Here is a 26,968-nt window from a genome sequence, read left to right on the forward strand (position 1 = left end):
AATTTTTAAGATCCTACTAATGTTTTCTGAATGACGTTAGGCCTTTTATACTTTTTATGGGGAGTCAGGCGTCATAAGGAGACTGAAGAATAGTAACCATACATTACTGATATAGCAGGGACAGAGGATATTCCACATTGTTTATGCAGCTGTTCAGAAAAAGCTTTGCATATTTTAAAAGAAAATAAAACTAAACAGGAAGGAGGCAATAAATTCATAACACTTTAGGTAGGCCTTGTTATAGTGCAAATAACACAGCACAACTCTTATTGTGATGAGCTGCATTTGTGTGGGGGTTTTGTTTTGTTCTTTATTTTAAAAGATGCTCTGGAAATTTGTGGGGATGGGAGAGACTTTGATTAAAGAATAATCTTCAGTTCAGAGGTGGATTTTTAGTTTTTATTTTCATTAATTAGTTAATTGCTGCTTGGTTGTTAACTGAAACAGATGCAACATTATAAAATTCACCTAAACCAGCATAAGTGCTAGTGGATTGAAGGCAGATACTAATTTATATAGCACCCAAAGTCTACTAGCTGCTCTACAGATAAAGCGAAAGACAAGATTCCTGCCTTCAGAGCTTAAGGTTTATCATCACAGGGAAATTGACTAGCAGAAATATAGCGGTATAATTGTATGGGTATTGCTAAGCAGTATAATTTCTCTTGTGGAATAAAAGTGACTGTAGTCTAGAACAGTGGGGTCAGCCTGTGGGCTGCACATGGCCCGTCAGGGTAATCTGCTGGTGGGCTGCCAAACAGTTTGCTTACATTTGCACAGCTGCTTGCAGCTCCCAGTGGCTGCGGTTTGCTCCCAGTGGCCAATGGGAGCTGCGGGAAGCAGCAGCCAGCATGTCTGCTGGTCTAGATTGTCCACATACAGAGCTATAGTATTCACAGGTGCTGGCTTCTAATTTTCCTTGGGGGTGCTCAACCCCTGCTCCACCTCAGGCCCCATCTTTTCACCCCCTGGTCCACCCCTGGCCCTGCCTGCACTCCACTTCTTCCCCAAGGCTCCACCCCTGAGCGTGCCCTGTCCTGGCTCCTCCCCGTCCCTCCCAATGCCTCAGGCATGCTGCTCAACAGCTGTTCCATGAAGGCATGCAGGAGGCACTGGGAGAGAGGGGGAAGAGTTGATCAGTGGTGGGCTGCAGGTAGGCAGGAGTCGGGGGGAGGAAGAGAAGCTTGGCTGCTGGTGGGTGCTAAACAGCTGCTAATTTTTTTCTGTGGTTGCTCCAGCCCTGGAGCACCCATGCAGTCGATGCCGATGCTAGTAATATTATACCGCTATAGTTCTGCTAGTCCCTTCCCACTGTAAACGAGCTCTTAGGTTCTAAATACACTACAGATTAGTAATATGAGGAGTGAGGTGCAACAGCAAGCAAGCAACTCGGTAATTAAGTTAACATGCATCTTGTTAATGCCTCAGCTTTTTGTTTAGTTATTATTAATACTTTGAGAAGAGTAGGTTTGATAGGCCTCTTTTGTTGAAGTGAATTTTAAGAGGGGACTTCCTATTTGAGATTTTTGGTTACCAAATTTACCGTTCTCTCATGCTTAATCTTTTCAAATTATTACTATTTTTATTCAGATGGGTCCTCTAATCATGTTTACAACTACCAGCCATGTGATCATCCTCGTCAGCCTTGTGACAGCTCATGTCCTTGTGTAATTGCTCAGAACTTTTGTGAGAAGTTTTGTCAGTGCAGCTCAGAATGTAAGTAATTTTGGAAGGTGTCTACAATTGAGTGTCTTTTTTCATAGACTGGTTTCATTTGTAGACACAAATTTAGTGCTGGTATTAAATAAAAGGCCCACAAAGGGGAAAAACATGGGCTGGTGCTATTTTTTCCTGTTTTTTGACATTGAAAAGTCCTGGAAAGTTTTCAGAGAGGGGCCACCCTCCCGCTTTTTAAAAATGATTATTTCAGGTTATGTCTAGGTGACCAGAAGCATAAATGATGACATTACAAGTAAGGAGTGAAAGTGCTTTTTAGTTAGTCTGTTTACATCTCTTTGGTTTTGTTAACACCTGTTTAATTTTAATGGCTAATTACACTTTGAATAGAGTCTTTATTATAAATTCAGCACCCTCACCCATTCAAGTAGGGAGTTAAACGCTCACAATAAATACTCTGCCTCCAAGTGGTCCTCCAACAAAACCAGAAAAAAACACACTTTGCCTTACTGATATTTCTAGGGTAAGAAACAAGGGCATACACGCACCCGTATGCTGGCTTCCTGGTTCTTTTCAGAATTTCTAAAGATACAGAAATCTCTAAATAAGTTAAGCATTAACACCGCCAAGTAGATCAACATCTAAATATCTTTGAAATACATACTTAAGGTGCAATTTTTAATGAGACTGCATGCTCATAGTGAAACATCTTTAAATGAATGCAGGACTGGGGCATTAAGGAGCAGTGAGTTGATTATTCTTGCATATAAGGCCTGTATAAAGAAACTTACCATGCCTCTGTTTAAAGGAAGAGTTTCAAAACTGGTGCATATGGTGAACACTGCTTCATTCAGTAGAACATTGCAGAGAAAACATCCTTAGGGTATGTCTCCTCAGCCCATGGTAATAAGCCTCCTGGCCTAGGTCAACTGGCTCAAGGTTGGTGCTCCAAAAATAGCTATATAGACAGTGCTTGGAGGTTGCAGCTTGGGCTGGAGCTCAGGCTGTGAAGCCCACCCTCTCCCTAGGCTTCAGAGCCCAAGCTGCAATGTCAAAGTGCTGCCTACATAGCTATTTTTAGAGTACCAGTCTGAGTCTGTCATCCTGGCTGGGAGGCTCACAGCTGCAGGCTGCGAAGACATACCCTGCCTGACCCTGTTCACTTTGTATTAACCTTAAGTATTGGAGAAATGAGACATCTGGAGCAAGGAATCAATGTATTTTTGCTAAACTCTAGGACATGAACTGTGATCCTTTTTTTCATGTTTACTTATTTATCTTTCCTTCCTCATTAAAGGCCAAAACAGGTTTCCTGGATGCCGCTGCAAAGCACAGTGCAACACTAAGCAGTGTCCATGCTATCTGGCTGTACGTGAATGTGATCCAGACCTCTGTCTAACATGTGGAGCAGCCGATCACTGGGACAGCAAAAATGTGTCTTGCAAGAACTGCAGCATTCAGAGGGGATCCAAAAAGGTGTATATGCTTACCTTTCTCCACATACACGTCCTCCCAGCTCCACTGTTTTTGCCTTTTTACTTCATGTGTACAATGAGGAGGGTGCCTAATATTGTTTTCATGCCAAAAAATCCCAAGTGCACTGGAGTTTGGACTCTGCTGTGGTTTTTCTGGCCAACAAAAAGAGAGAGACTAGTCTGAAAGGGAAAATGGTTTCCACCTACTTTGCCATTCTGAGTTATGTGCTACTTTACTCATCTTTGTACAGCTCCTTATGCAACTTGTGCCACTATGGAATGGAACATCTACTGTTTTCTTCAGTACTAACTTGTGTGCAACATATGTAAACTGAAGCTGAGCATCACTTCTTGTAGGTTGAAAAAAATAGTATTTTAAAGCACTAGTTCATTGTTTCCATAATCAGATTAATATTAAAGTGGTAAATATTGCACTTTTACAAGCAGACTTTTGCAGTTTTAAAAATCTCTTAATTTACCAAGTTTTTTTTAATATTCTGATCTGGAGGCCTTTAGTATAGACAGATACAGTTAAGCATGTGTCTTGTTACTTGGATTTATAACCAAACAATTTCTACTCCGTGGCCACTTCTACCCTGGAATGTTTTTTCATTAGCACTGTATCTGGTCTCCTTTATGTGCACCTTCTCTCTCCTCCCCCCGACCCCCCTTCCCAAATGTTAGCAACTGTGTATGTTTATCATTTAAACATTCCAGAAAACTCAAGTCAGATGATATGTTTCTTGTTTCTCCCCTTCTCTAGCATTTGCTGTTGGCACCTTCAGATGTGGCGGGCTGGGGAATTTTCATCAAAGACCCCGTACAGAAGAATGAATTCATCTCTGAGTACTGTGGTGAGGTAAGGAAAGATAGTACCTTTCAAGTCAGTGGTTTTCAACCTTTTTCCATTTGCAGACCCCTAAAAAATTTTGACTGGAGGTGCGGACATCTTAGGAAATCTTAGAAATAGTCCAAGGATCACAGGTTGAAAACCACTGCTTCAAATGTATGTTTTAATCGTTACAGCTGTATGCATAAGACATTTGTTTTTTAAAAATAGATGTCTCACTAAAATAATCAAGGTCACTTTCTTCAGTGATGTATCAGTTTGTGACCTTGACTAATTATAAAGCAAAACTAGTTAAATGTCTCCAGGCTTGGGAACTAGCTTGTTTGTAGATTTAGTACCCTTTTGCAGAATAAAGGAATGTTATACAATAATTCACAGCAGGTTTCAAGGTCTTGGCATTGCCAAAAGAATAAAAGCTTCCCTAGCATCTAGTATACATAGCTGAATCCATGGTTGATACTGACATTTTTCCACTGGCAAGATTTTTCATGACTTTTGGGTGCCTGTGAGGATGAGGCTGGAAGAGAGGATGGATCTAAAGCAGGGCTTCTCAACTTCATTGCACGGGGACCTGCTTCTGACAACAAAAATTACTACATGACCCAAGGAGGGGGGACCTGAAGCCTGAGCCCACCAGAGCCCTGCCACCCTGGGTGGGGGGACCAAAGCCCAAGGGCTTCAGCCCCTGGCAGGGGGCCTGTAACTTGAGCCCTGCCACCTAGGACTGGAGCCCTTGGACTTGGGCTTCAGCCCCAGACCCCACAAGGTCTAATGCCAGCCCTGATGACCCTGGTAGAACAGTCATGACCCACTTTGGGATCCCAACCCACAGTTTGAGAAACACTGCTCTAAAGAGCAGTCCCAGTTAAAATAAATCTGGAGCTTCCGGCAAAATTATTTGACTGCCAGCATAAGACACTGCCAAGATTCAGTAGGCAACACTGCCCTCTAACCGCCCCAAATGCTGATATCAGGCTGTGTGAAAGGGAGAGCTAAGGCCCAGAAGTGAGTGTCCTGCACAGAGTGAGTTGATTTAAGTTGCTTTGATTTAAATTGTCATTTTCAATCACAGTATGATTAAATCATGTTGTGCATTTGTACATTTTTTTTTTTGCAATTGAAAGGTTGATCCTTATTGGTTAGTAACTGTTAAACATGTTGATTTGCAACTAAGTAGTCTTTACACTAAATTTGGTGCTTCCTTTTGCTAACCAGGAGAATACATATAGCTGTACACATTTATTTAAGCAGATATATAGCTTAACTTACATTTAGATTTTTAATGTTTCTTTTTAGAAAATGGTGAAGATGCTTTCTTCTTTACTAGATAATTAACTTTTGTATCAAGCTCTATTTTCAGATTTGATTGAAAATGCACAACAGCTTTAAATTTTTTTAAAATTAAATAAAACTACCTTAAGTGGGCTGGATATATAAGAGGGAAAAAAGGTTTATCAAAACATGTTTTGTAGTTAAAACTGATTTATTAAAGGAAGTAATTATCTGTTAGTAAATTGTACTGATTGTTTCTGATCACCATGACCTTCAAGATTTCAGAACTAGTAGATCTCATCCTCTCACACCTAGTTTTTATTTATAGATTGGAAAAGGAAAACAAGCTTTCCTGCTTTTTCAACTGTGAATGAACTAGTAATTGAACTGAACTAGTTGAATAAACTGAAACAAAGAAAATATTCTCTCTGAACCTGCAGAAGAGGCTATTGATGTTAAAAGCTGGTTTAGCATTTCAACAAATTGGTTCCAGATGCTTAGCGAGTGACTTCTACCAGATCAGTGATTTGACCTTTCTTAAAATGTGGCTGCAAACATGTACTACTTAATATTATTTTATGTATTTAATTTAAATGATTTATCTATTTTAAAATTAATTTTAAATGGGTTGAATTGAAAACTGTTAAATTAAAAAAATATTTAAAGTTTATATATCTTTAGAGAAACAGAAAAACAAAATATGTCTCCCTTCTAGGCTGAGCTGATAGTGCTGTTTTGGGTTACTAAATAAGAGAGAGCCCTAGTTAGTGTAACTTCGTATGCTGAATTGGAAATGTCTCCAAGATGACAGCTATAGACTTTTTAGTCTTGCAGTCATTGTCTTTGCATCCACCCACAGAACAGCATAATCTAAGACCACTTGTCAGCCTGAGCTGTAGCGTTAAAGTTTTCTCTGTCTTAATTCCACTTGCAGTATAAACTTCATTCCAGAATGGAATAAGTCTTTGAAAAGTTAGGATTCCAGTTATGATGGGCTTTAGATGTGGAGCAACTTTGACATATAGTCTGAGTAGGCATGAGAGACGGACATGCTTGAGGCTGTAGGCTATTTCCATTACCAGCTGAAAAATAAATGGCCTTTTTTATAAGCAATATTTCTTTCAGATTATTTCTCAGGATGAGGCAGACAGAAGAGGGAAGGTATATGACAAGTACATGTGCAGCTTTCTATTCAATTTGAATAACGGTACGTATGTTTAGCTATTGATTTTAATTGACACAACTAAGATTTTTCAAAACCTCCATTTAGCTGCCACCTAACCCTGGAGGCACCTAAATTCTGCCAGTGTTCACTTCTATGTCCAGGTGGGATTCTCAGAGTAGGTGATTCCTGCCTATCTCACCTGCGGGGCCTGATCCAGTGGGCACTCTCAGAGCATACCTACCATATTGGGCCTCATGTACATGTAGAGTCCTCTGTAACTGTCTTTTGTGAAAGGGTTTGTCCACGAATCAGGTGCCTAAACACCTTTTAGAGATGGGGCTTAGGCAGTAGGAAATGCTAAGGAAAGAGATGGGGCCTATTTTAGGCCATTCCCAGCTCAGCATGCTGGCTTCTGAGAAATCCTATTAGGAACCTAACTCTCGGGAGCCTCCCTCATGGCTGGGGATGCTACGGGACAGCATGGTGCTTAAAAGTTAGGTGTCACAATGCTCACTGTTGTACTACTGAAGTCCCTTTGTGGATCTAGCCCTAAGTGCTGCAAAAAGTTCATGAAGGAAGCTCTTTATATAAAAAGGTCAGTACATTTTAAACAGCTTGTAGACTTGGAAGGAAAGAATCCATCTAATTTAGAAACATCAGTGTACATCATTTGGGCAGGAGATGGATGGAGGTGGAATGTGAAAAAGATTAGCAGGTGGAAACCTCAATTTTAGGAAGTTTAGAATGTTTAACTACAAATGCCATGATATTTTAATATAGCAACTTGTTAGCCTTCCCTGAGGAAAAGTTAACATCGGAGAAGGTTTTTCAAAATGACTTTCATGTGTGAAGCTGAACACTCTAAAGTTATAACCTGACAGGTGCATAAAATAGGCTATGAGCTGTACAGCATATTCTCAGATGTGCTTAGAAAGCTCTTTAGAAGAAACCTGTTCTAACTACTCACATTCTCTTCTAGATTTTGTGGTTGATGCAACACGCAAGGGTAACAAAATCCGCTTTGCAAACCATTCAGTAAATCCCAACTGCTATGCAAAAGGTAATACCAGACAAAGTTAAACTATGGTTAGTCTAACAATACATGAAACATCATTACTGTAGAACGTTGAATAAGAATACACGTTTAAATGGTGGCAGAATGTGTAAATACAAATAAGTCATGCAAATGTGAGCTAAGACCCTGACCTTATACTCTCTCTCTCTTTTTAAACAGTTATGATGGTTAATGGAGATCACAGAATAGGTATATTTGCTAAGAGAGCCATTCAGACTGGTGAAGAGCTGTTTTTTGACTACAGGTTGGTACACTAGAACAAGATCTTTATTCTAGGGCCACTGTGGCCAAGCCTGATTTTTCATCACATTGAACCTTTAATATCTGAGATTGGATCATGTCATTTAGATGCCTCACCCTTTACCTCAAATCCAGCTTTGGGTCTCAGCAGATGGCTTATGCCAGCAGTTGTCTTCCTCCCTCAAATGCTGGGATTTTGCTGGCGAAAGAGACAGCCATGAACTTGGGGCACTTCTGTCTCTGGAACTCAAGGGCACAGTCTCATTAAAGCAGCTAGTCAGAACCTTGAACACTTAAAGCCCAGACCTTATAGGGAGGAATATCACTGTTCTATACGGAAGAGACAAGGATGGGACAAGTATCTAAACTTTACGTATCTCCCCCTCCCCCCCCCAATAACACCCAAGTTTGCCAATTATAAAAGACCAGATCTACACTTAGAACTTTTGCCAGTAAAATCTGTCATGGGTGATTGAGACATTTTTAAAGTGCTTGTGAGTTGTTTCTTTTAAATTCCCAAGCAAAATAAAACATTTGTGCTACTGGTGCTTTTCCAGTATAGATTAGGCTTAAGCCTCCTGCCTTATGTGCTATTTAAACACACAGGTGGAGCAAACAGTTGCGCCATTCATTATCTAGTGCGGACGGCACACTGGACCAGATTTTTAAAGACAGGCATTGCTCTGCTTAGTGTTGCAAAGCCAGAATGATTTTGACAGCTAAGTCCCATATCCAAAGGTGATTTAAAGTAGCTTGAGTAGCTTTAGAAATCTGGTCCACTGATTGCCGTTTATGGAAACACAACTCTGGAACAAACTTCCTGGGTCATTGCGTTCAGGCCCCTGCTATGACAGGCAACGCACCATCTGTCCTGTTTATATATTTATCAAACTAATGCAAGGCTGTTTCACTCCTCTGATGGTTAGAAACCATCTAATTTCCAGCCTAAATTTATTGACTATCAGTTTATACTTAGCCTTGGATGGATTAGATTTTTATTGGCAAATTTCAGTAAACATTGTTTCACTGTACATACACACACGTGAAAAAATATTTCCATCAGTCAAAGTGAGAAAAATGCTGCTTGAGAACTTATTTGATTTCAAGATAATTATGTTGATATTCAAGACACTCTTATTGTAGCTAACACAAGCTATACAATGTCTGGTATTATTCTTCCTCCTCTTCTTCTCCTACAACTGGAAATTTAAAGTTTAAAAAAAAGCTCCCAACTAAGCATTATCATCTATCAGTTGAATGAAATTCCCACAAGTCTATGCACACTGATTTCTACCCCAAAGTCTCTGTTTTAACATGAATTGGGCTCTCACAGCACTAGAGCACTCTACCACCATGGTTGTTCCTTTGTCTTCTTCTAGCGCAATAACTTAAATGCAAGGGCACAAAGGCAACAGAAGTGTGTTCAACCTTTTATGTGACTGGATCCCAATATTTTTGAGAGGCTCAGCACCTTAAACTCCTCTTGATGTTACTGATGGGACCGAGTATGCTACAACTTTATTAATCTTGTCTTTGATGTGTACGTCTTTTTTCCTCCCCAGATATAGCCAGGCTGATGCACTGAAATATGTAGGCATTGAAAGAGAAATGGAAATCCCTTGATACCAGCTACCTCTACTTTTGAACAGCTGCCTTATCTCCAGGAATTTTCTAGTACTGTGGGCAATTTTAGAAAAATGATGCAATTTGAAATCCTGAATTTGCAAAGTACTGTACCAGTAATTTATAGTAACAAATTTCAAAATCAACTTTTTATTGCCTTCTCACTAGCTGCAAAGTGTTTTGTACCAATGAACTTTTGCAATAATGCGGTGTGGTACATTTTTCAACCTTGAATAAAGGATACTTGAACTTCTTCATTTTGAGTGTATTTGAGCGATAGTGGGTGTTCTAGGCAGTTAAAATAATTTCGGTAGAGAAAGTCTTTTGAGGGTACATAGTGCACTTAAAGAAAAGGTAAAAGCAGCAACAAGTGTGGTTTTATTTTTTTTAAAATGAGTATTTATTTAGCCTGTTGTCTGTGGGGGACTAAAACACAATTAGCTGACTGGGAAGCAGAGGAAAATAAATTCAGTCCCCCTGCTGCTTTGTTTTTAAGGACAAGTTAGTACCTAAACCTGTGTATTCACTTGAACTGAGTGGTAGTCTTTAAATTGGGGCAGGCATAGACCCTTTCTCCAAACTGTATGTGGGGGCATCTTAATTGCGTTCTAGGTGAGTCCATGTTCATTAATACACTTCAAATGCATGCCTTTAGTTAACAGCCTCTACACACAAGCCTGATTTAAGGCTACTTTAGTTCTTAAACTACACTTATCTTAATTCTCTTCCAAAGGGAAAAAGTAAGTATGGAACAGTGTCCTTCCACTGCCCTAAAGCTCTCAACTTTTCCAGAATACTGTACCCCTTTCAGGAGTCTGTCTTGCATACCCCCAAGTTTCACCTCACTTTAAAACTACTTGTTCACAAAATCACAATACAACATTTATATTCTACTTGATTTTTTTAATTACTAATTACATTTCAGTGTATAGTATATAAATAAGTCACTGTTTCTAGTACTTTTTATGTAGTGTGTTGTGAAACTAGGCAAATATCTAGATGTATCCCTCGGGGCATGCGACCACTGTTTTAGGGTGGCCTCAGCATACTAACAGCTGCAAGTCTGAAGTGGATGGATTTGAATTGGCTTTTTTTGTAATAGTGGTACCTGATCCTGGCTGATTTACTACTGCACAGCCCTCAAGTTTGCCAAAACAGGGCAGCACCCACTATGGAACTCAGCTGTACAGAGAGAGCTGGTTGAAAATTTGCAAAGGAACAAGTTGCTGTACAAAGACATTTCAGTAAGGTTCAAAATGAAACCTTTAAGAAAGGTCAAAACCAGCTATTGTCAGTATTGTTTTGTTCTGTCCTCTACTTCCCAGAGTCATCCTCCTTCATTTGCAAGAGCTGCTATTGCCAACCTGACATGCCAAACCTGTGGGGCAAAAAACAGAAATTGGGCTTGTTTTTGGGTTGTAGGTTTTTTTTTTTTTTGGATTTAACTCCTGGCAAGCAAGGGGGGGGAGTCAGGGGTGCAGTGGCCCTACTACAGTCCCAGACTGCACACTGGAGGGGATCTAGTCAGTGTTGGGTACTTAGGGATTGGCTTGTTTTGAAATGGGATTAGCTTGATTTTTGGTTTAGTGTGAAAGTCAGCATTCGTTCTTTGCTTTTGGTGCACAACAGCTGCCAGAGCCCTATCACTCAAAACTGCAGACAAGGGCAAGGCTAAACTTTCACAAAGTAGATGGGCTCAATATATGAATTTTACTGCAAGAAGTTACACACTGGGTATTAAATTATAGTCACATGCCAGATGGGAGCACAGTTCTCAAACCCCAGTTTCGATCCCCCAGGGATCTTAGTTACCTTGATCACTCACCCCTGCAACATCTGCCATACAAACCTCCCTGACAGACAGCCACCACTGTAGTGGTCCCAAACTGGTGCCATTAGCTTCCACAAGGCAAGTGCTGCAATGTCAGCAGTCCCCTCAGTACTCACCAGTGGTATTCCCTCATGCTGAAATAATGCAGCAACGCATTATCCTAAGGCTAGACTAACTTCCATCGGTCTCTGCTGGAACAACTTCCACTATCTTGTAGAAAGAAAAGGAGGACTTGTGGCACCTCAGAGACTAACCAATTTATTTGAGCGTGAGCTACAGCTCACTTCATCGGATGCATCAGCTGTAGCTCACGAAAGCTCATGCTCAAATAAATTGGTTAGTCTCTAAGGTGCCACAAGTCCTCCTTTTCTTTTTGCGAATACAGACTAACACGGCTGTTACTCTGAAACCTGTCACTATCTTGTAGCTATTTTTCAAAGGCTCCAGCAGAAACCAAGAATTCATCCATACCTCATTACAGGAAAAACAGCAGCCCTGCAGGCCTGCAGCCAGCTTATATTGAAGACTCCACAGACCTGTTGCCACCCTGTACCCTTCTCAGTATTTTGGGAGCACTAGCAGAAATGGATAATTGCTGCTCTATTAACTTGGGTTCTCCACAGGCCATCTCAGAAAGTGGCTATAAATCCATCTGCTAGCTCACTTTAACCAGATTTTTTCTTCTGCTTCCGTTTGTTGGTCCAGAGCACTCCTATCCTTGTGTAGAAACTATCGGACCGCAGTTGAGCTACACAGGCTGCAGTTTAAACAAGGAGCTTGGTAAGCCATAGCAGAGCAATAACCATTTCTGGCATTGTAACCGTTCTCCCCCCTCCATTTCTAGCTTAGTCCTTCTTCCCAGGGAAAAGTGCTGAGTGTTCTGCAGAAACATTTTTGAATGAGCCTAACCCAAAACAACCACCAACTCCATGGCTTGCATACAAGTCAGTGTGTCAAAAATGCAGCACTTTAAAACTGGCAAAAACATTCCTCTAAACTACAAATGGCATTTACCACCTTCCCAACAGTTTGTATTACTGTAAGGGCAGACTGCAGTGTGTTGACACAGGCCTAGTAGCAGCATGCACACCTCTTAGAATATCAGGGTTGGAAGGGACCCCAGAAGGTCATCTAGTCCAACCCCCTGCTCAAAGCAGGACCAAATCCCAGTTAAAGGGGATTTTAGAGATGGGTGTGACACAAGACTGTTTTTAAAGCCTTTAGCTCACTTGTAACAGCTCCCCACAATTAATTCAATAGGGTATAGTCATTTTTGCCACTTTTTCTGGCCATTTTTTGTTACGTCTTCACTAGGGCAAAGCAGCAGTGTTTTCAACAAAGCAAAACCAGAACCGTTTTATCCCCTCTAAATGCTTCAAGTCCAGGAGGTGCAGAGTTGCCAAGACAATCTCCTCACACATCTTTGTTAGCCACCTCTCTTCACTTCCCATAACGCACACTGTGAGGGAATGGGGATTTCTAAGAAAAAGGTTTAATGCTATGGTGTGTCTGAGTGCAGAAGGTGCACCTGGAAAATCAAGTTGGAGCCTCTGCTCACAATGAGGACTTGGAAACGCTCAGAGCAAGAATTTATTTTCCATTTGTAGAGATAGTGAGTACAGAACTCCCACCATTAGGAAACAAGGGTTTGGCTTTATTGTATTTTAATCAGGCTTCCACAGCCAGGAGATTATGTAAGTTTAAAGAAACAATGCTGTAGATGTTAGAGCTAGAGTTCACTCACTATATGAAAAAAGATTGAGCATCAGCACACATGCTCTAAGATTCAAAACTAAAGCATTTATTCCCATTTTAAGTACCTAATTTTAATAGTTTTGTCTGTGGGAATGTGCATCCAAAATATATTACCACACTATTCAGAAAAGTGACATGATTAATCTTGGCCAAAAATATCACCTAACAGCATAAGTAGATGAGTTTAGTTTCTGGTGTATCCATTTTAGAAAAATTCTGAAACAAATGCCAAAACGTTGTTGCCCATCTTCCAAGTTTCTGCTATTTATCTTGAAAAAATCCGTGCGCACAATTCAGTGCACACTCCTCCCCCACCAAGCCACAGATACAGAATGATTTTTCAATCCAGTGCTGTGTTTTGCTTGAATCACAGGGAAATGAAAGAAAGCAAAACTAATGAATTACTGTAGCTTTCATAATCATTAGACCTTTTATTTACATTTAGAAAGTAGTGAAACTTAGAACAATAAAACCAAATGCAACTTGTACAGAAATCTTTTAATTTTTTTTTTATTTATCACATTAAAAAATGAAACACACTATACAAATGGGTTTTCATAGCAGATTACACATAGGTCCCTTCAGACTCGCTCTCAAAGTGCTGCCGACATTTCTAAGCACTGCCTGTGGGGGCAGCTATTTAGCATATAGCCCATGTATTGATTTAAATGCAGTAGCATGCAACCCTCAGTGGAGAAGGGTTTGATTCCTTTCTGTTCTTAAATTAGGTTAAATGGCATCGGTGTCCATATTTACATACTTGAAATGTGTCAATCCTGAGCAGTTCCGATGTAAATCTGAGACTGGCTGATGGGAGTCCTGGTCTCAGTTATTAAAAAGGGAGGTCCAAATGGCAGCAGACTGGCTGCTATGAAGTTCAGTTGTTTTCATTCTTTCAATCACATAACTATTTGCTGAGCGTCTCACACAGTCAGACAACTGCTAATAAAAATGCTAAGCCAAGTAACTGTAGGTGTCCTTCTCACCATCCACACGCTCCAAGTACTCCTTCTCAATCAGAATGTCAATGCATTTCTGTAGGAGAGATGGGGAAAGGCCAGGAGTGCATTTCATAAAACAAACCCCAGACAGGCACTTTGCAGCAGGTATTTTAAGAGCAAGAAAACGTTTTCACTGTTAAGTGCCATGCTGAATACATATTTCTCCTGAAGACTAGCATTAAAACTATTTAGCAGGGAAATGGCATAAATAATGGACCATTTAAACTATGGGAATTTTTTGGCCATGCCTCGAAGACGCCACTCACAAACACCATTCAATGAAATAAAGGTGATTTGATACTGTCAAATGTCACTAATTCCCTGGGAGACTCACTGAACATTATTATTCTGTAAGTGAGCAATAAAACAATTAAACCAAGATGTATCTGGTTCCTTTATTTTGACAACTGTATGATAAATTATTATTTTACAATTCACGCTACAGTATGCTTATTGGCACATGACGAAGTCTTATTATTTAGCTTCCCCATACCAGTATGTTTGGAGAAGCTATAAGAGAATATTTAAACGTTTCCTACTTAAAAGTATAATAGTTGAATAACTTATTTCTTTAATCTTTCTAAAATCATTCCATTAACTCAGACACTTGTTAAAAAAATTAAGATCCATTATTGCTGATCTGACATACCTTAATTACTGGAACTCGTGGTTTGAATCTTGAGGACAGCTGGGTTAGAACTTCTCCAAGCAACTGCTGGTGTTTTAGAACCTTTCTCATTTTCATAATTCTCACAATAGCAGCCTAAATAGCAAAGTAGAAACAGACTTTCTTAGGAAGATACAATTTGCCATTGTGGATCAAGCCAGTGGTTCCCAAACTTTTTACTAAGACAACCCACCAACTCCATTTGTCTTTCTGAGACCCATACAGGGTCCGAATCCCAGACTCCAAACCTCTCAGCCCCACCCCTGCACCCCCTACCCCTACCCCAGCCCGGTGAAAGTGAGTGAGGGTGGGGGAAAGCGAGGGAGGGAAGGGGGCTGGAGTGAGCTAGGGGTGGGGCCTCGGAGAAGGGCAGGGCAATGGTGTTTGGGTTTGTGCAATTAGACAGTTGGCAACCCTAGGACTGCAACGTAGCATATGGGGTCACAGGGCAACTCAGGTTTGGCCCAGCCTCCTCTGTCATAACAGAGGAGCGGCCGAGTCAAATTAGGGAGTGTAGCGTTTCACCAGATGGCAACACCTGGAGCTGGGCCCAGTCCTACAGGACAGGAGTAGGGTGACCAGATGTCCCGATTTAATAGGGACAGTCCCGATATTTGAGGCTTTTTCGTATATAGAAGCCTATTAACCCCCCACCCCCGTCCCGATTTTTCACACTTGCTGTCTGGTCACCCTAGACAGGAGTCACCACTGAGCAGTGGACTCACTCTCCAACACTCTCTCCCCCTTAGGGGCCTCTCCTCCGCATCAGGCCCACAGCTCATCTAGAGCCTTCCTGTGACCCGCTGTTTGGGAAACACTGCCTTCAGAGCTTTATCATGCCTCTACCAGTGGCTTGTATCTGCTAACGAAGAGGGGGATGAAAACATTGACCAGTGGTGCAACGCGCATACACAGAGTTCTTACTGAGAAGTTTCAGAGTGTCTGATTAAAACAGTCAACACTCGCCATAAGCCTGTTCTTAGGCACATAAGAATCTACATGATTACAAATTGCTTTGCATAAGGCCAGGATTAGTAATGGACAGCGATGGCAACATTAGCACACTTAGAGCCAATACAACTTTTTCCTCGGTAGGTGGATTTGGAGTTGCAGCTGGTACAATGCAAGCCGACTCCACGATGCTCATCTAAATCTGAACAACATTCTGGAGTTTACATCTCGTCTAGATGCCCAGCAAAATCAATGTATGAATCCTCAGAACCTAAACGCTCCTTACTATGTTGTTCAATGTCAGCAACAACAAAAAGCCATCTCCCTACATTTTCTATTTATAGAAGATAAATATTTGAAAATCCTATTATATGTCTTTTGTTTCAAGTTTGTTTTACCCAGGAATTGTGTTCATTTAGGAATAAATATAAAAAAGCAAGATTTTGCAATATTTTCATGAAAAGTATTGAAAAGTTATGAGCTTTAGTTCATGGGCTGAAGCATACTCAGACTAAGGCCAGATGGTACCATTGTGATCATCTAGTCTGACCTCCTGCATACCTCAGGCCTCCCACTCCTATAATAGACCTTAACCTCTGGCTGAGTCACTGAAGTCCTCAAATCATGATTTAAAGACTTCATGTTATAAAGAATCTCTCATTTTGTCTAGTTAAACCAGGAACTGACCCATGCTCCACGCTGCAGAGGAAGGCAAAGACCTGGGGGAAAACTCCTTCCTGACCCCCAAATATGGCATCATCAACTAGATCCTGAGCATGTCAGCAAGACGCACCAGCCAGACACCTGGCAAAGAATTCACTGCAGTAACTCAAGAGCTATTTAGTGTACTCTTCGGCAGCTGGGGATATTTGGTACTAGCAGTCGTAGATCGCCTACAATGCCATGTGGTTGATCTCATCAAACTACTATCCAACGCACCTGAATCAGTAGTTTCCGGTCTTCCTCTATATTTTTGTGTGTAGTTTCCTGCTCCTGCTTCTGTTCAGTCTTCATTGGCACATTGATGTTGACCCTCAATTTTTTGCTGCCAGGAAAGGGAAGTAAATAATTAGCCTAATTTCAGAAAGAAAATCTGAATGGAAAGTTGGGAATATCTGATTACTCCTTCCATTTCCAGTTCTACAAAAAGAACGAATTTCCCCCATTTGCTCCCAACACAGCTTTTCTTACTTAGGGACAAGGAGGATAGGATAGGAGAGAAATTTCATAGTTGCCTCCTTTCTCCCAAATGTGACATTGGGCAGTGATCTTCAAATGATCTTAACACTGTGATATTCTTTATTGTAAAGGCTACCTAGGCCAGATGGAATACATTTCATTGTACTCTAGGGTACAGAAGCACAACTGGACCCTATATACCATAATCCCAACAAAATGGTGAATACAAGAAAGGTTTGTGATTTTTCAAAGTGATAATGAGATTTATCCATCAAACTCTTTCTTATGTGAATAGCCCCCCCTGAGTTTGCAGAATCAGAACACATTTGGACAAAATTCTGGTGCAAAAGCATAGACTTAAATTGGGAGAACTGCACATTTCAATTAAGTTTTGAGTCTTCTTTTAAGGAGAAAACCAAATAGATCTCAAACTATGGCTTTGTTTTAAAAATAACTAAGATAACAAAATATAATGTTTGAAACCTAGGAATTTTGATCACAAAAGTCAAATAAAAACTACTTGTGCATTTGACTGTCAAAGGAGTACAGACTTTGAAACTTAAAAGGAACTTATATCTGGGGGGGGAGGGGGGGGAGATTTACCTGCATTACTCAATTCTAAGGTTCATTTATTTTTACCATTCATATTTGTTCACTATTTACATTGTACTTCACATGGAACCCAAAACTGGAACTGCATCCTCATGTGTCGATCCTGGCACCCATGTGAAACCCCACTGAAGTCAATATGGGTCCATCCACACAGACACGGTCACTGTCACAGGATCAGGGCTTTAAGACAGTACAACCCTATATGCCAGTTTCACTTTCTGGTCCTCAACAACTACTAGCACAATGCATATGAGAGAGTTTGATACTGCAGGAACTTTAACAATAAAAACTCAAAGCAAAACTTCCATTTGTATTAAATTTACCTAAAAATAAAACAAAGCTTAAGATTTGTTCTGGGAACCAAGGATAACATTTTCAAAAGAGCCAAAGCCCTATTTTCAAGAGTCACTCGGGTACTTAGGAAACCTAAGTCTCATTGACCGTTAGGCTTGTAAGTTACTTTTGAAAACAGAACTTTGAAAATTTACCACTTAATCTTCCTCAAGAACAAGCTGTGAACAATTTGGATTATTGTTTATTTACCAGATCAACTGCAATTAGTTATCCCACAGACTTTTGGCCTCACTCAGAGTGCTGCCTCTATGAGAGAGAAATGGAACTGATGCTGCACTCCAATTCTATGAGCATACACATGGACAACAGGGAATTACAACATTTAGGAGAAAAGTCAATATGTTGGTTAACTTACTACATTCTGATCCTAGCAAGGAGAGGATTGATTAAATCTGGAATTTTTCCTTCATAATAATGTTAATTAATTTGTTTCAAGTATAGATATTGTTGCATTACACATTTGTATATTTTATGAAGATTGGTAGAAATCCTGACCCAAAACCCACTATTGCAGTTTGATATTTTTCAAATAAGCCATAGTTATAAACATCCCTATGAATTCACTGCACTGGTGAAAACAGAATTTTCTCTATTTAACTGATTTTGAAATTCAAACAAAAGAAGTGATTGCTTCGTAAAAAGGAGAGTATAAAAAAAAGATAGTGAACATTAAAACAAAACAGGTAGAAATACATCCAGTGTTAAAGAACACTGCACAAGGATGATCATGGTACCTGCTGATCACATGGCTAATTATTACCATTCCACATTTAAAATAAGTGACATTATTTTAGAACACTCGACTATAGAATTTGTAAATCTGATATGGCTATAATTACATGTAAATAAGAGGTTACTTCTAGACAAAGCATAACAACATCAGTGTTGCTAACACCAAATAATATAACTGTTTATGAATTCTCATAAGAGAGAATACTCAGCCCTCTAGTTTGTTTGGAACATCCCTCTAGCTCAGATATGGAGGAAAGGAAAAAAAGATTAAATACAAGGGAGGATTTCTAAATACAAATTTCATTTCATTTCACACAAAATGTGGTTTATTTTTTAGAATGTGGATTAAGTTACATGCGCTAGACTAAAAGGTTTCTTAAATAAACCATCATCAGTATGGAATTCATAACTGAGATTACACAAAAACCACTACTGTATAGTTTGAGATGTATAGCTATAAAAATGGCATTGGAACAACAGGAGCGAAAAAAAAGAAACTGCAAAGAGAATCCTAGTTTTTAAGGCACTTCAGCGCTCAAAATCTCTAAATAAGCACACTGATCTTTTTCAGGGGCTGTTTTTAATGGCCATGCGCTTAAATCTTTGGATTTGGTGGGTTTTTTTTTTTTAAAATTAAGACCCCTTTAAATGTAATTTATTTACTTGGCTTGCGTAAGTCAGGACCAATGGCAAAAAACGGGTGATGGCACACTAGCCAAATGTGTCTACGTGATCAAAGTCTAACTAAATTAAACCAGATTTTACTGTGCCCCAGTGACTAGCAAGAATCAAGAGCTGAAGAGGTGAGAGTATGTTTACTGACACTGCTGGTGAGTGCCATCCTGTTTGCTTTATAGACCCATTAGACTGCTTGCTCAACCATAGCTATAGCATTGCTAAAGTGACACTATAAATAGCAGGAGCTTCAGAGAAACAGATTGTTACCATTTATACACAACTGGTTTATACTATTAGATTCTTCTTACTTTTTGTAACCAAGATATAGTTTTATTAAGGTATCTGGCTTCAATTCCACCTCATCCACATTTGCATTTTCATCTTCCAAAACCTACAACAAACAAAAAATTATTGTATATTTGCTAAAATGTTTTTCTATAAATTAAATATGCAAGAAAGCAAAAGAGCTTACCAATAACTTTGACTTCAGTAAGATCTGTAGAACTTGTGCCAAGATATCCTACAAGTTAGAGGAGAAATTATCAATGCAAACTTAAAATACATTTTTCTTTCAAATGTCCAATTAATTTTGACATTGAGTTATAACAAAATAATTGAAAGGTCCTGCAATGTACTGGAACTATTCAAATTTCATTTTTCATAGCTACAAAAATATGTCCTGCAGGCAGAATTGAAAAAAATCACCAATAGGTACAGAAAAATTGAAAAATACAACATGTCGAGCATTCAGACAGTGAGAATAAATGATTGAAAAATACCACAAAAGCTTCAGGGAAATATTAAAAACTTTTCATTTTAGAGGACTAAAGACAAAGCATTCCACTTTAGCATGAACCCAATCGTAGATTTTCCCCTTTTTTGTGCCAGACTACTCTGAGGTTCCTCAACCAGACAAATTTCCAATTACCCCATTAATGACCCTTTCCCCACGAAATAGTGCTGACATGCAGGAAAGCATCTATCCAAAGACTATTTCATTTATGCTGAGTAAGAACTCAGAAAATGCACGATGGCAGATGTCTGAATATTTTTTTCCCAATACAAAACACTGGAGGCCAGTCCCTGAGGAAGCTGCACCAGTGTATATCTCCAGTATAGACATGTGAAGCTGCTATTTTCCCTGCTGAAACTGAACCCAGTTTGAAGCAGGTGGAAGCTCCATCCGTGAAAATAGCAGCTCTATCTGTTTACAGCTATTGGTTTGCACTGGGTGCAGCTACTTCGGTGGCTGACAATGTCCATAAAAGAGAGGCAATTCCCCCCTGTGGACAAACACCTATGAATTTTCTATGAAGCATCCAAAACTCTAATTTGTGTTCACAGATTTATTCTCTCTTTGGCAGGTCACTTAAGTTTGCAGACCATGGATAATTTGCTTTTCCCTGACATGCCCTAGCAGACCTCATGTGAGCCTATTTACACCTGGTTCTTAACAGTTGAGGTACAGCGTCTGCTTTTGAAGAAACAGTAGGGCATTGCCTCTCCAAGTAAAACAAACGCTTAGCCAATGTGCCTATATTCTCAACGTGTTCACGTTCTTAATCTTTCAGGATATAAAACATATGGGAAAGTCTAGGAACTTGATAATAAAGGGAGACTACCAGGTTTCCCAAAAACAGAAGTTTTAAAACAAAAACACACGCACTAGAAAACCAATGACGAATTACAGGAGCAGAGGAGAGAGGCAGAGAGTAATATAATTCTAAAGAATTCAGCATAGTGATTAGTAAGAGTGTCTACACACTTCAGGATTTGCTAGAAACCTCAGAAATAAAACCTAGAAGAGGTTATGATTACTGGAAACTGAACAGGAAGGTAAGTTGACCAACAAAGCAACACAACTGCTACCAGAAGAACAAAAACTAACGTTTAAGTCAAACAGATCTCACCTTCTGCTCCCCTTTTCATGATAGCAGTAAGTGGGCTGAACCCCATGACCAGAGACTTTACATTGCAGTGGTAACATAAAACTAGTGTAATACAATACATAATTAAGACACTACCATTTTTATCTGAGTACTGTCTGTCAGCTGTTGAACAGTATAGGCATCTTCTGTGTTGTACTGTAGTAGGATTGCCATCTGGAACGTCGATGCCTTCCAGACCCCAAAGAAAGAAAAGAAAGGCCAAATATAAAATCTAAGTGAAAATGCGCACAACTTGAATGTGTATTTGAACTTGAATGCCTTGGAAAATTCACCAATCACGAACACGCACACCCACAAACAGCACCTCCCTCCACCCCACCCCCCGACTGAATTGAAACCTTGATGAAACCTGATAATTAAACAATTATGGCTAGGCAAACAAAAGTTCATAATACTCTATTGGAAGGATTCATCACTTTAAAAAAGTGAATATTCAATGTACTTTTAAATGATCCTTCGTATCCAAGTTTACCATTTCTTCTCAGCTATTAAACAGCATTCAAATGGATGTTTAAGCAAAAATCTAGTTTTCAAAAATGTACTATTTTTAAAAAATGGGAGCTAGGGACTGTACTATAGTTATTTTTTGAAAGATTTTGAGTAAATTTTCCTGTATGCCAAAATATAATGAGAAAGCAAATAGGCATAATGTTTGCAGCACAACTAACAGTGAGACATATTCATGCCTTCTGACACAAACACAAACTTGAATGACAGGTGTACGTGTGAACGATAATTGAGAACTGAGAAATCAGGCTCACATGCTTTCAGACTGTGCTCTTTAAAGAGCTTCATGGAACTGCCAATAAAACACAAGATTTGCTATTTAAAATGGGAGATAAATCTTCAGACCAGGAACCCTGAATGGAATCATTATGCAATGCAGCAAGTCTCTCTGTGTATTTTGCATGTGCCCACCATTGTTCCAGTATTCTTTAAATTTAAATCCTACGATTGTGACCAGTTGAACTACTTGAAGACGGTTCCTTCCATGTATCGTGGTGCCAAAGCTATAGCTCTCTCTTTACCCATACGTTTTCTGATTTCAAAATATTTGTTACCCAATTATGAGTATTTTCCACTTTATCCTTAATACAGAACCTAGACACAGACTATTGGATTTCACAACATGACATTGGAAACATTTAACATACAACTGTAGATAAGAGACTAATTTCATCAAGGCCGATGAACTACAGTCACACACTTATGGTTTGTTCATGTTTATCGCCAGTAGTATTGACAATATAAATGTACATTAAATGCATAAGTTCGTCTGAGTAAGGTATTTGAGAAGGCAAAAGTCTCAGTTTATTTTAGCTGGTCAGATAAAAGACCTGATCCTGCACACAATTATGCACACGTTTAGCTTTAAAGTCAACTGGGTTACTCCTGTGAGTTAAGCGATGTGCATACGTGGTTTTCAGAGTGGCCAGGCACAATATACACACGCTTTAGGGTCAAACACTACGAGCCAGGAATCTGATTTGAGTGTACCGGTACTCGCGCTAGCTCTCATCGAGCTGGCATAAGTGTCAATAGCAGCGTAGCCATGACAGCACGAGTAGCAGCAGCTGATCCGTGCCAAGTACACACATGCCTGAAACCAATGGGCTTGGCCCTGCCTCCACTGCCACTACCTATGCTGCTGCAGCTAGACTGCTACTGGATGAGAGCTAGCATGAATGTTATACACAAGCACGGGAATCACCTCCCAAACTCGTAATGTAGACATAGCCTTGGAGGATTACCGAAATTATTACATGAATTTAAAATGCTAACGTCAAATCCCATTATATAGCGTTTACTCACTTGGTTTCAGTGTTCAGACAAGTACAAAATAGAGCTCAACATACCCTATATTTATATTAGGCTGTTTGTGTGTTGACATAGGTAGTCACTGTTTTAATTCAGGGCAGAATCTAAGTCAGATTTAGCCCCTCCCCGAAAACCAGAAGCTTATACCATACTGAATAACTTTGGGAGAATGTACTCAGCCATTTTAAAAAGGAGTATAAAATAGGTGCTGGGGTTATAAAACTATCAACCCACTGATCTCACTTTTTTTTTTTAAAAAACAGTTCATCTTCTTACAATGGATATCTCAGGGACTGCTGGCATACAAGGATTAAGACAAGCTAGAAATCTTTTGGAAAAAAGCAATGGAAAAACTTTTAAGGCCACATTTTCAAAAGAGCTCAGCTCCTATTTAGGCACTAAAATGAAGTGGGAAGGATTTCCAAAGGGAGCCTTTTACGGTTTTGAGCACTTGAAAAATCTACCCACATTATTTTTTATGTCTAAGTGGGTTCTGAATTCTTCAGAAAATCTGGCCCTTAAACACTTTAAAAGGAAACTCAGTGATATGCATAATTTTTAAATGATTTTCCTTCTCACTCTTTAACCACCTCCAAAGTTTAGAACTAAAATATATTTCCTAATTTTTTCTCCACCATCGTGCACTTGTGTTTTGCTTTTGTAGGGATGCTTGTGAAGGCTTGCCTCTTATTTTTAAGATACATGAAACATTTATTCTGAAACTTTGCTCCCCAATACACAGAATTACATGTATAATTTTGTAATTTACCTGACATATACCAAAAAATAGACCAAGTTAGGGACTTCCAACACTAAGGTCCCTCTACAGAACAGCTTGGAAGAACTCATCACAAAAATGTTTAGACTACTCAATTATTCACTAAACCTTTTCACTAATACAAGGTTATTCTTACCTGTAATGTGTATCTATTTTTGAAACAGTTGGTAACCAGTTCCCCTTTGGATAGCTGATACAACCAGGTCAATTTTCTTCCACTATGACGACTGGCATAAAAAGCTGTAAATCTCTGATAACTTCGTTCCAACTGTATAAAAAAAATAAAAATGAAAACAACATCACTGCATTTTCACACTTGGAAGTATATTTGAATCTACAGCATGTAAATCAATCCAGACCACCCTTTGTTAACATGCCCTTTCCCTAGGGGGGAGGGGGGGCTAGATAGAAAATGTAAAAAAGGTTTTTCAGACTTGCATACGAGTTTCCTTTTGTGAGCAACTTCACTTTAAATGTCATATGGAAAGGAAAAGAAAACAGGCTTATTGTTCTTTTGTTTCTTTCCAAGTATTAAGAAGGGCCTTAAAGGTCATTTCCTTTCCCCCCTCTTCTACTCCCTTACTCATTTGTTAAGTCAGAAATTCAGGTCTTAGCTAGCATGAGGACCACAGAGACTGGAAAACCAGCCATCATGTCATCTCAAGAATCAACAGACTGAAAGCTGAGTAATTGAGAGGGTCAACGTATCTTAATAAAAATAAGAGCTTTAAAAGCATACACTCATTTTATTTTAATGACTACTGAACGTTTTGGAGGAAGGCCATCTTGTTTAAAGATTATGAGTGCCCCATCAGTAACAAAGAAGGATTACACATCTCAGACCTCCCCCCTGGGAGGTCCTCCAGCACAATCAGGAAAGACAAAACTTGACATTTCTGATACTTTGAAAATAAAAAAAAGCAGGAAAAAAAAAATCAGGTTTTCTTTATACACCATAAAACAAGAGATTTAAAATCTAGGTTTTTTATTTGAATAAATTCTTTGCAGGTCACCTTTAACAGAGGCAAAAATGTTCAAGTCATGACATTTTATGTCAGAAAATACTTGGGAGTTCATTTTAGGTCATCTCTGAAAAAAACTTAAACTGAAACTTTAGTTTATTTAATAGAAGATTAAAAAGCTTATCACCTCACCTCAGAAGGTAGAGCAAATGTGCAGGACTGCTGAAAGGGCCATGATCCAGAACTGAGAACCTGTATACTGAAATCCACTGGAAAAGAAACATACATAGATTAATAGGCTAACAGCTATCTCCCTTTGGTATTATGGACCTGTCAGTGTGCAGTTTGGGAGAGGCCAACTCGAACAGGAGAGGTTTCTGTGTTGCTTGACCTGGTGATGACACTAATATCAAAAGATAATGGGTAACTATTACTATTTATAAAACATATTGTTAAAATTAAAGTCACTGTGTGAGGCAAAGATAGGGTTGAGGGGTCAGATGTGTATTTACTCAGAATCTAAAGTCAATATTCCCTGACATTTGCATGCATTTAATCTCATTCATTACCCTGTTTTTACTTTTCAAAAAAAGAGAAAAATATAAGGTTTTTCAAAATTCATGCATAACCATTTAATTAAAAATCTGCTACTGGCAAGAACACAAGTGGCAAATTTATGTTTGTCAATTGCTTTTGAGACTCAAAGTGCATCTATAATGGAGAGAAAAAACAAAATGCAAAAGAAAGTCTTAAGAGTTCAGGTCAACTGACTCAGACTTTTGGGACTAATGCTACAGAGATAAAAACAGAAACGCAGATGCAGGGGCACCGGAAGTGGGGGTTTGAGAGGGCAATCGCCCCATCACTTTTTACCTGCCTTAAGGACGGGCGACAGGGGCAGAGATAAGTGAGTCTGAGGCGGGGCCTCAGAGGGAAGAAGCGGAGCAGGGGATGGGGCCACAGACTGGGAGGTTTTAGGGAACTTCCAGTGCTCCTGTGTAGACGTTCTCACTCAGGTTGGAGCCTGGGCGCTGAGACCCAGCAAGGAGGTGTGGGTCTCAGAGCCCGGACTCCAGAACTAGTGAGAACTAGTGAGAACGTTTACATTGTTATTTTTAGCCCTGTTGACCTGGGGTCTGAGACTTTTTTTGCAGCACAGAAAGACTCTGAGATACAAGGCAGAAGTGAATACATTATGTATTACAAAATAAAATTATATAAAACCTGAAGTGGACCTTGCACAACACGGAATGTAATTAACTGAAAACCAAGTGATAACTCTATCTTGAAGCACTCCATTTCAAGAAGAAACTGAAATCAGAGACCTCTGAATCTGAAAGCGACAGGCCTAATTACCGAGCTAAAGGAGGACCTGTCGTTTTTCAGTACTATTCCTAAAAGTCTCCCTGTTTAAGCGATGATTTTGGTCAAAGGAAAAAAACATTTAACAAAAACACCAGGCTTCACTTTTAGCAGAGGGGGATACACTATGTTGAATCCTCTCTCTGTAACAGCTAACCCCAGTGATCTGTAAAACAAAGAGGAACCTGTTCATATCAGGAGGCATGAGGTGCTGTTTGAAGACAGTGAACAGACCCAAAAAAAGTCTATCCAAGCTGAAGTTTTAATAACTCTAGCTTTCAGTGGCATGCTACATGAATCAAATACTTCGCTCATTTAACACTTGGTAATTTCCCCTTGTATCTCTACAATTAAGGGAGTGTATGGCTAATTCACCAATAACTTAGCTTTTAAGAGAAAGGTTATATTAAATTGAATACTTACAATCTAATGGTTCTGAATTTGTCAGGTGCTTTTTGAATTGCTCGTTCAAGTCCTTGCTTACACCAATGTCTTGGAACATCCTCTGAAGTTTAGAGGTGTACTCAAAACCACAAGCTTGCTGTAAAATTAAAGAGCACAGCTTTGTCTGAAAGATCATGTATTTTGACACAGGGAGAACAAACAGAACAAGAAAAGTAGGGTTTCTCTGATCGGAATCAATTTTGCTAGAGGAATATATGGCAACCCATTCCCTGCATGTCCAAAAATCACTCTGAAAGTTCTGAACCCATTTAGACAAGTTGTGTTATTTTAATTGCTTCTTCTGTAGCTGTTCTGCCACCAAAAATGTGAGATCAACATTTTAAAAATTAAAATAAACCAGCCAGGGAACACTGTCATGAAAATTTACTAGTCTCAACGTATGGTCTACTTGCTAGCCCTTTATAACAACTATGAGAATGAAAAAGTTACTGACATTTTACTCCCCCTTCAAAAAACTGCACACAAATAAGGTCTGGCAAGATTGTTGTAAACAGCAG

The 26,968-nt window shown here is 39.4% G+C and overlaps 2 protein-coding genes across 10 annotated transcripts in view; one reads left to right on the top strand and one right to left on the bottom strand.

Moving 5' to 3' along the window:
- Positions 1-9,634, top strand: part of EZH2 (enhancer of zeste 2 polycomb repressive complex 2 subunit) — an 85,225-nt gene extending 75,591 nt beyond the window's left edge. For 8 of the 9 annotated variants that reach the window (XM_073332770.1, XM_078851684.1, XM_073332775.1 and 5 more), the window contains 7 exons: positions 1,591-1,716; positions 2,975-3,153; positions 3,916-4,011; positions 6,400-6,481; positions 7,419-7,499; positions 7,674-7,758; positions 9,317-9,634. In XM_073332770.1, the coding sequence (XP_073188871.1) occupies positions 1,591-1,716; positions 2,975-3,153; positions 3,916-4,011; positions 6,400-6,481; positions 7,419-7,499; positions 7,674-7,758; positions 9,317-9,377 (710 nt within the window). In that variant the 3' untranslated portion in view covers positions 9,378-9,634. Of the gene's footprint in view, positions 1-1,590; positions 1,717-2,974; positions 3,154-3,915; positions 4,012-5,602; positions 5,833-6,399; positions 6,482-7,418; positions 7,500-7,673; positions 7,759-9,316 lie in introns of those variants that run through there. The other variant, XR_013635370.1, reaches the window with a different exon arrangement.
- Positions 9,635-13,444: 3,810 nt separating this feature from the next.
- The window catches only part of CUL1 (cullin 1), an 85,180-nt gene continuing 71,656 nt past the window's right edge, over positions 13,445-26,968 (bottom strand). The window contains exons 14-22 of the mRNA XM_073332777.1: positions 26,430-26,547; positions 24,837-24,913; positions 23,819-23,950; positions 21,162-21,254; positions 19,610-19,657; positions 19,446-19,528; positions 16,522-16,627; positions 14,614-14,727; positions 13,445-13,998 (exon numbers count right to left, since the gene is read on the bottom strand). Coding sequence (XP_073188878.1) covers positions 13,918-13,998; positions 14,614-14,727; positions 16,522-16,627; positions 19,446-19,528; positions 19,610-19,657; positions 21,162-21,254; positions 23,819-23,950; positions 24,837-24,913; positions 26,430-26,547 — 852 coding nt within the window. The 3' untranslated portion in view covers positions 13,445-13,917. The remainder of the gene's footprint in view (positions 13,999-14,613; positions 14,728-16,521; positions 16,628-19,445; positions 19,529-19,609; positions 19,658-21,161; positions 21,255-23,818; positions 23,951-24,836; positions 24,914-26,429; positions 26,548-26,968) is intronic.

The sequence above is a fragment of the Lepidochelys kempii genome, chromosome 2 (assembly GCF_965140285.1).
Source record: "Lepidochelys kempii isolate rLepKem1 chromosome 2, rLepKem1.hap1, whole genome shotgun sequence".
Classification (NCBI taxonomy): domain Eukaryota; kingdom Metazoa; phylum Chordata; order Testudines; family Cheloniidae; genus Lepidochelys; species Lepidochelys kempii.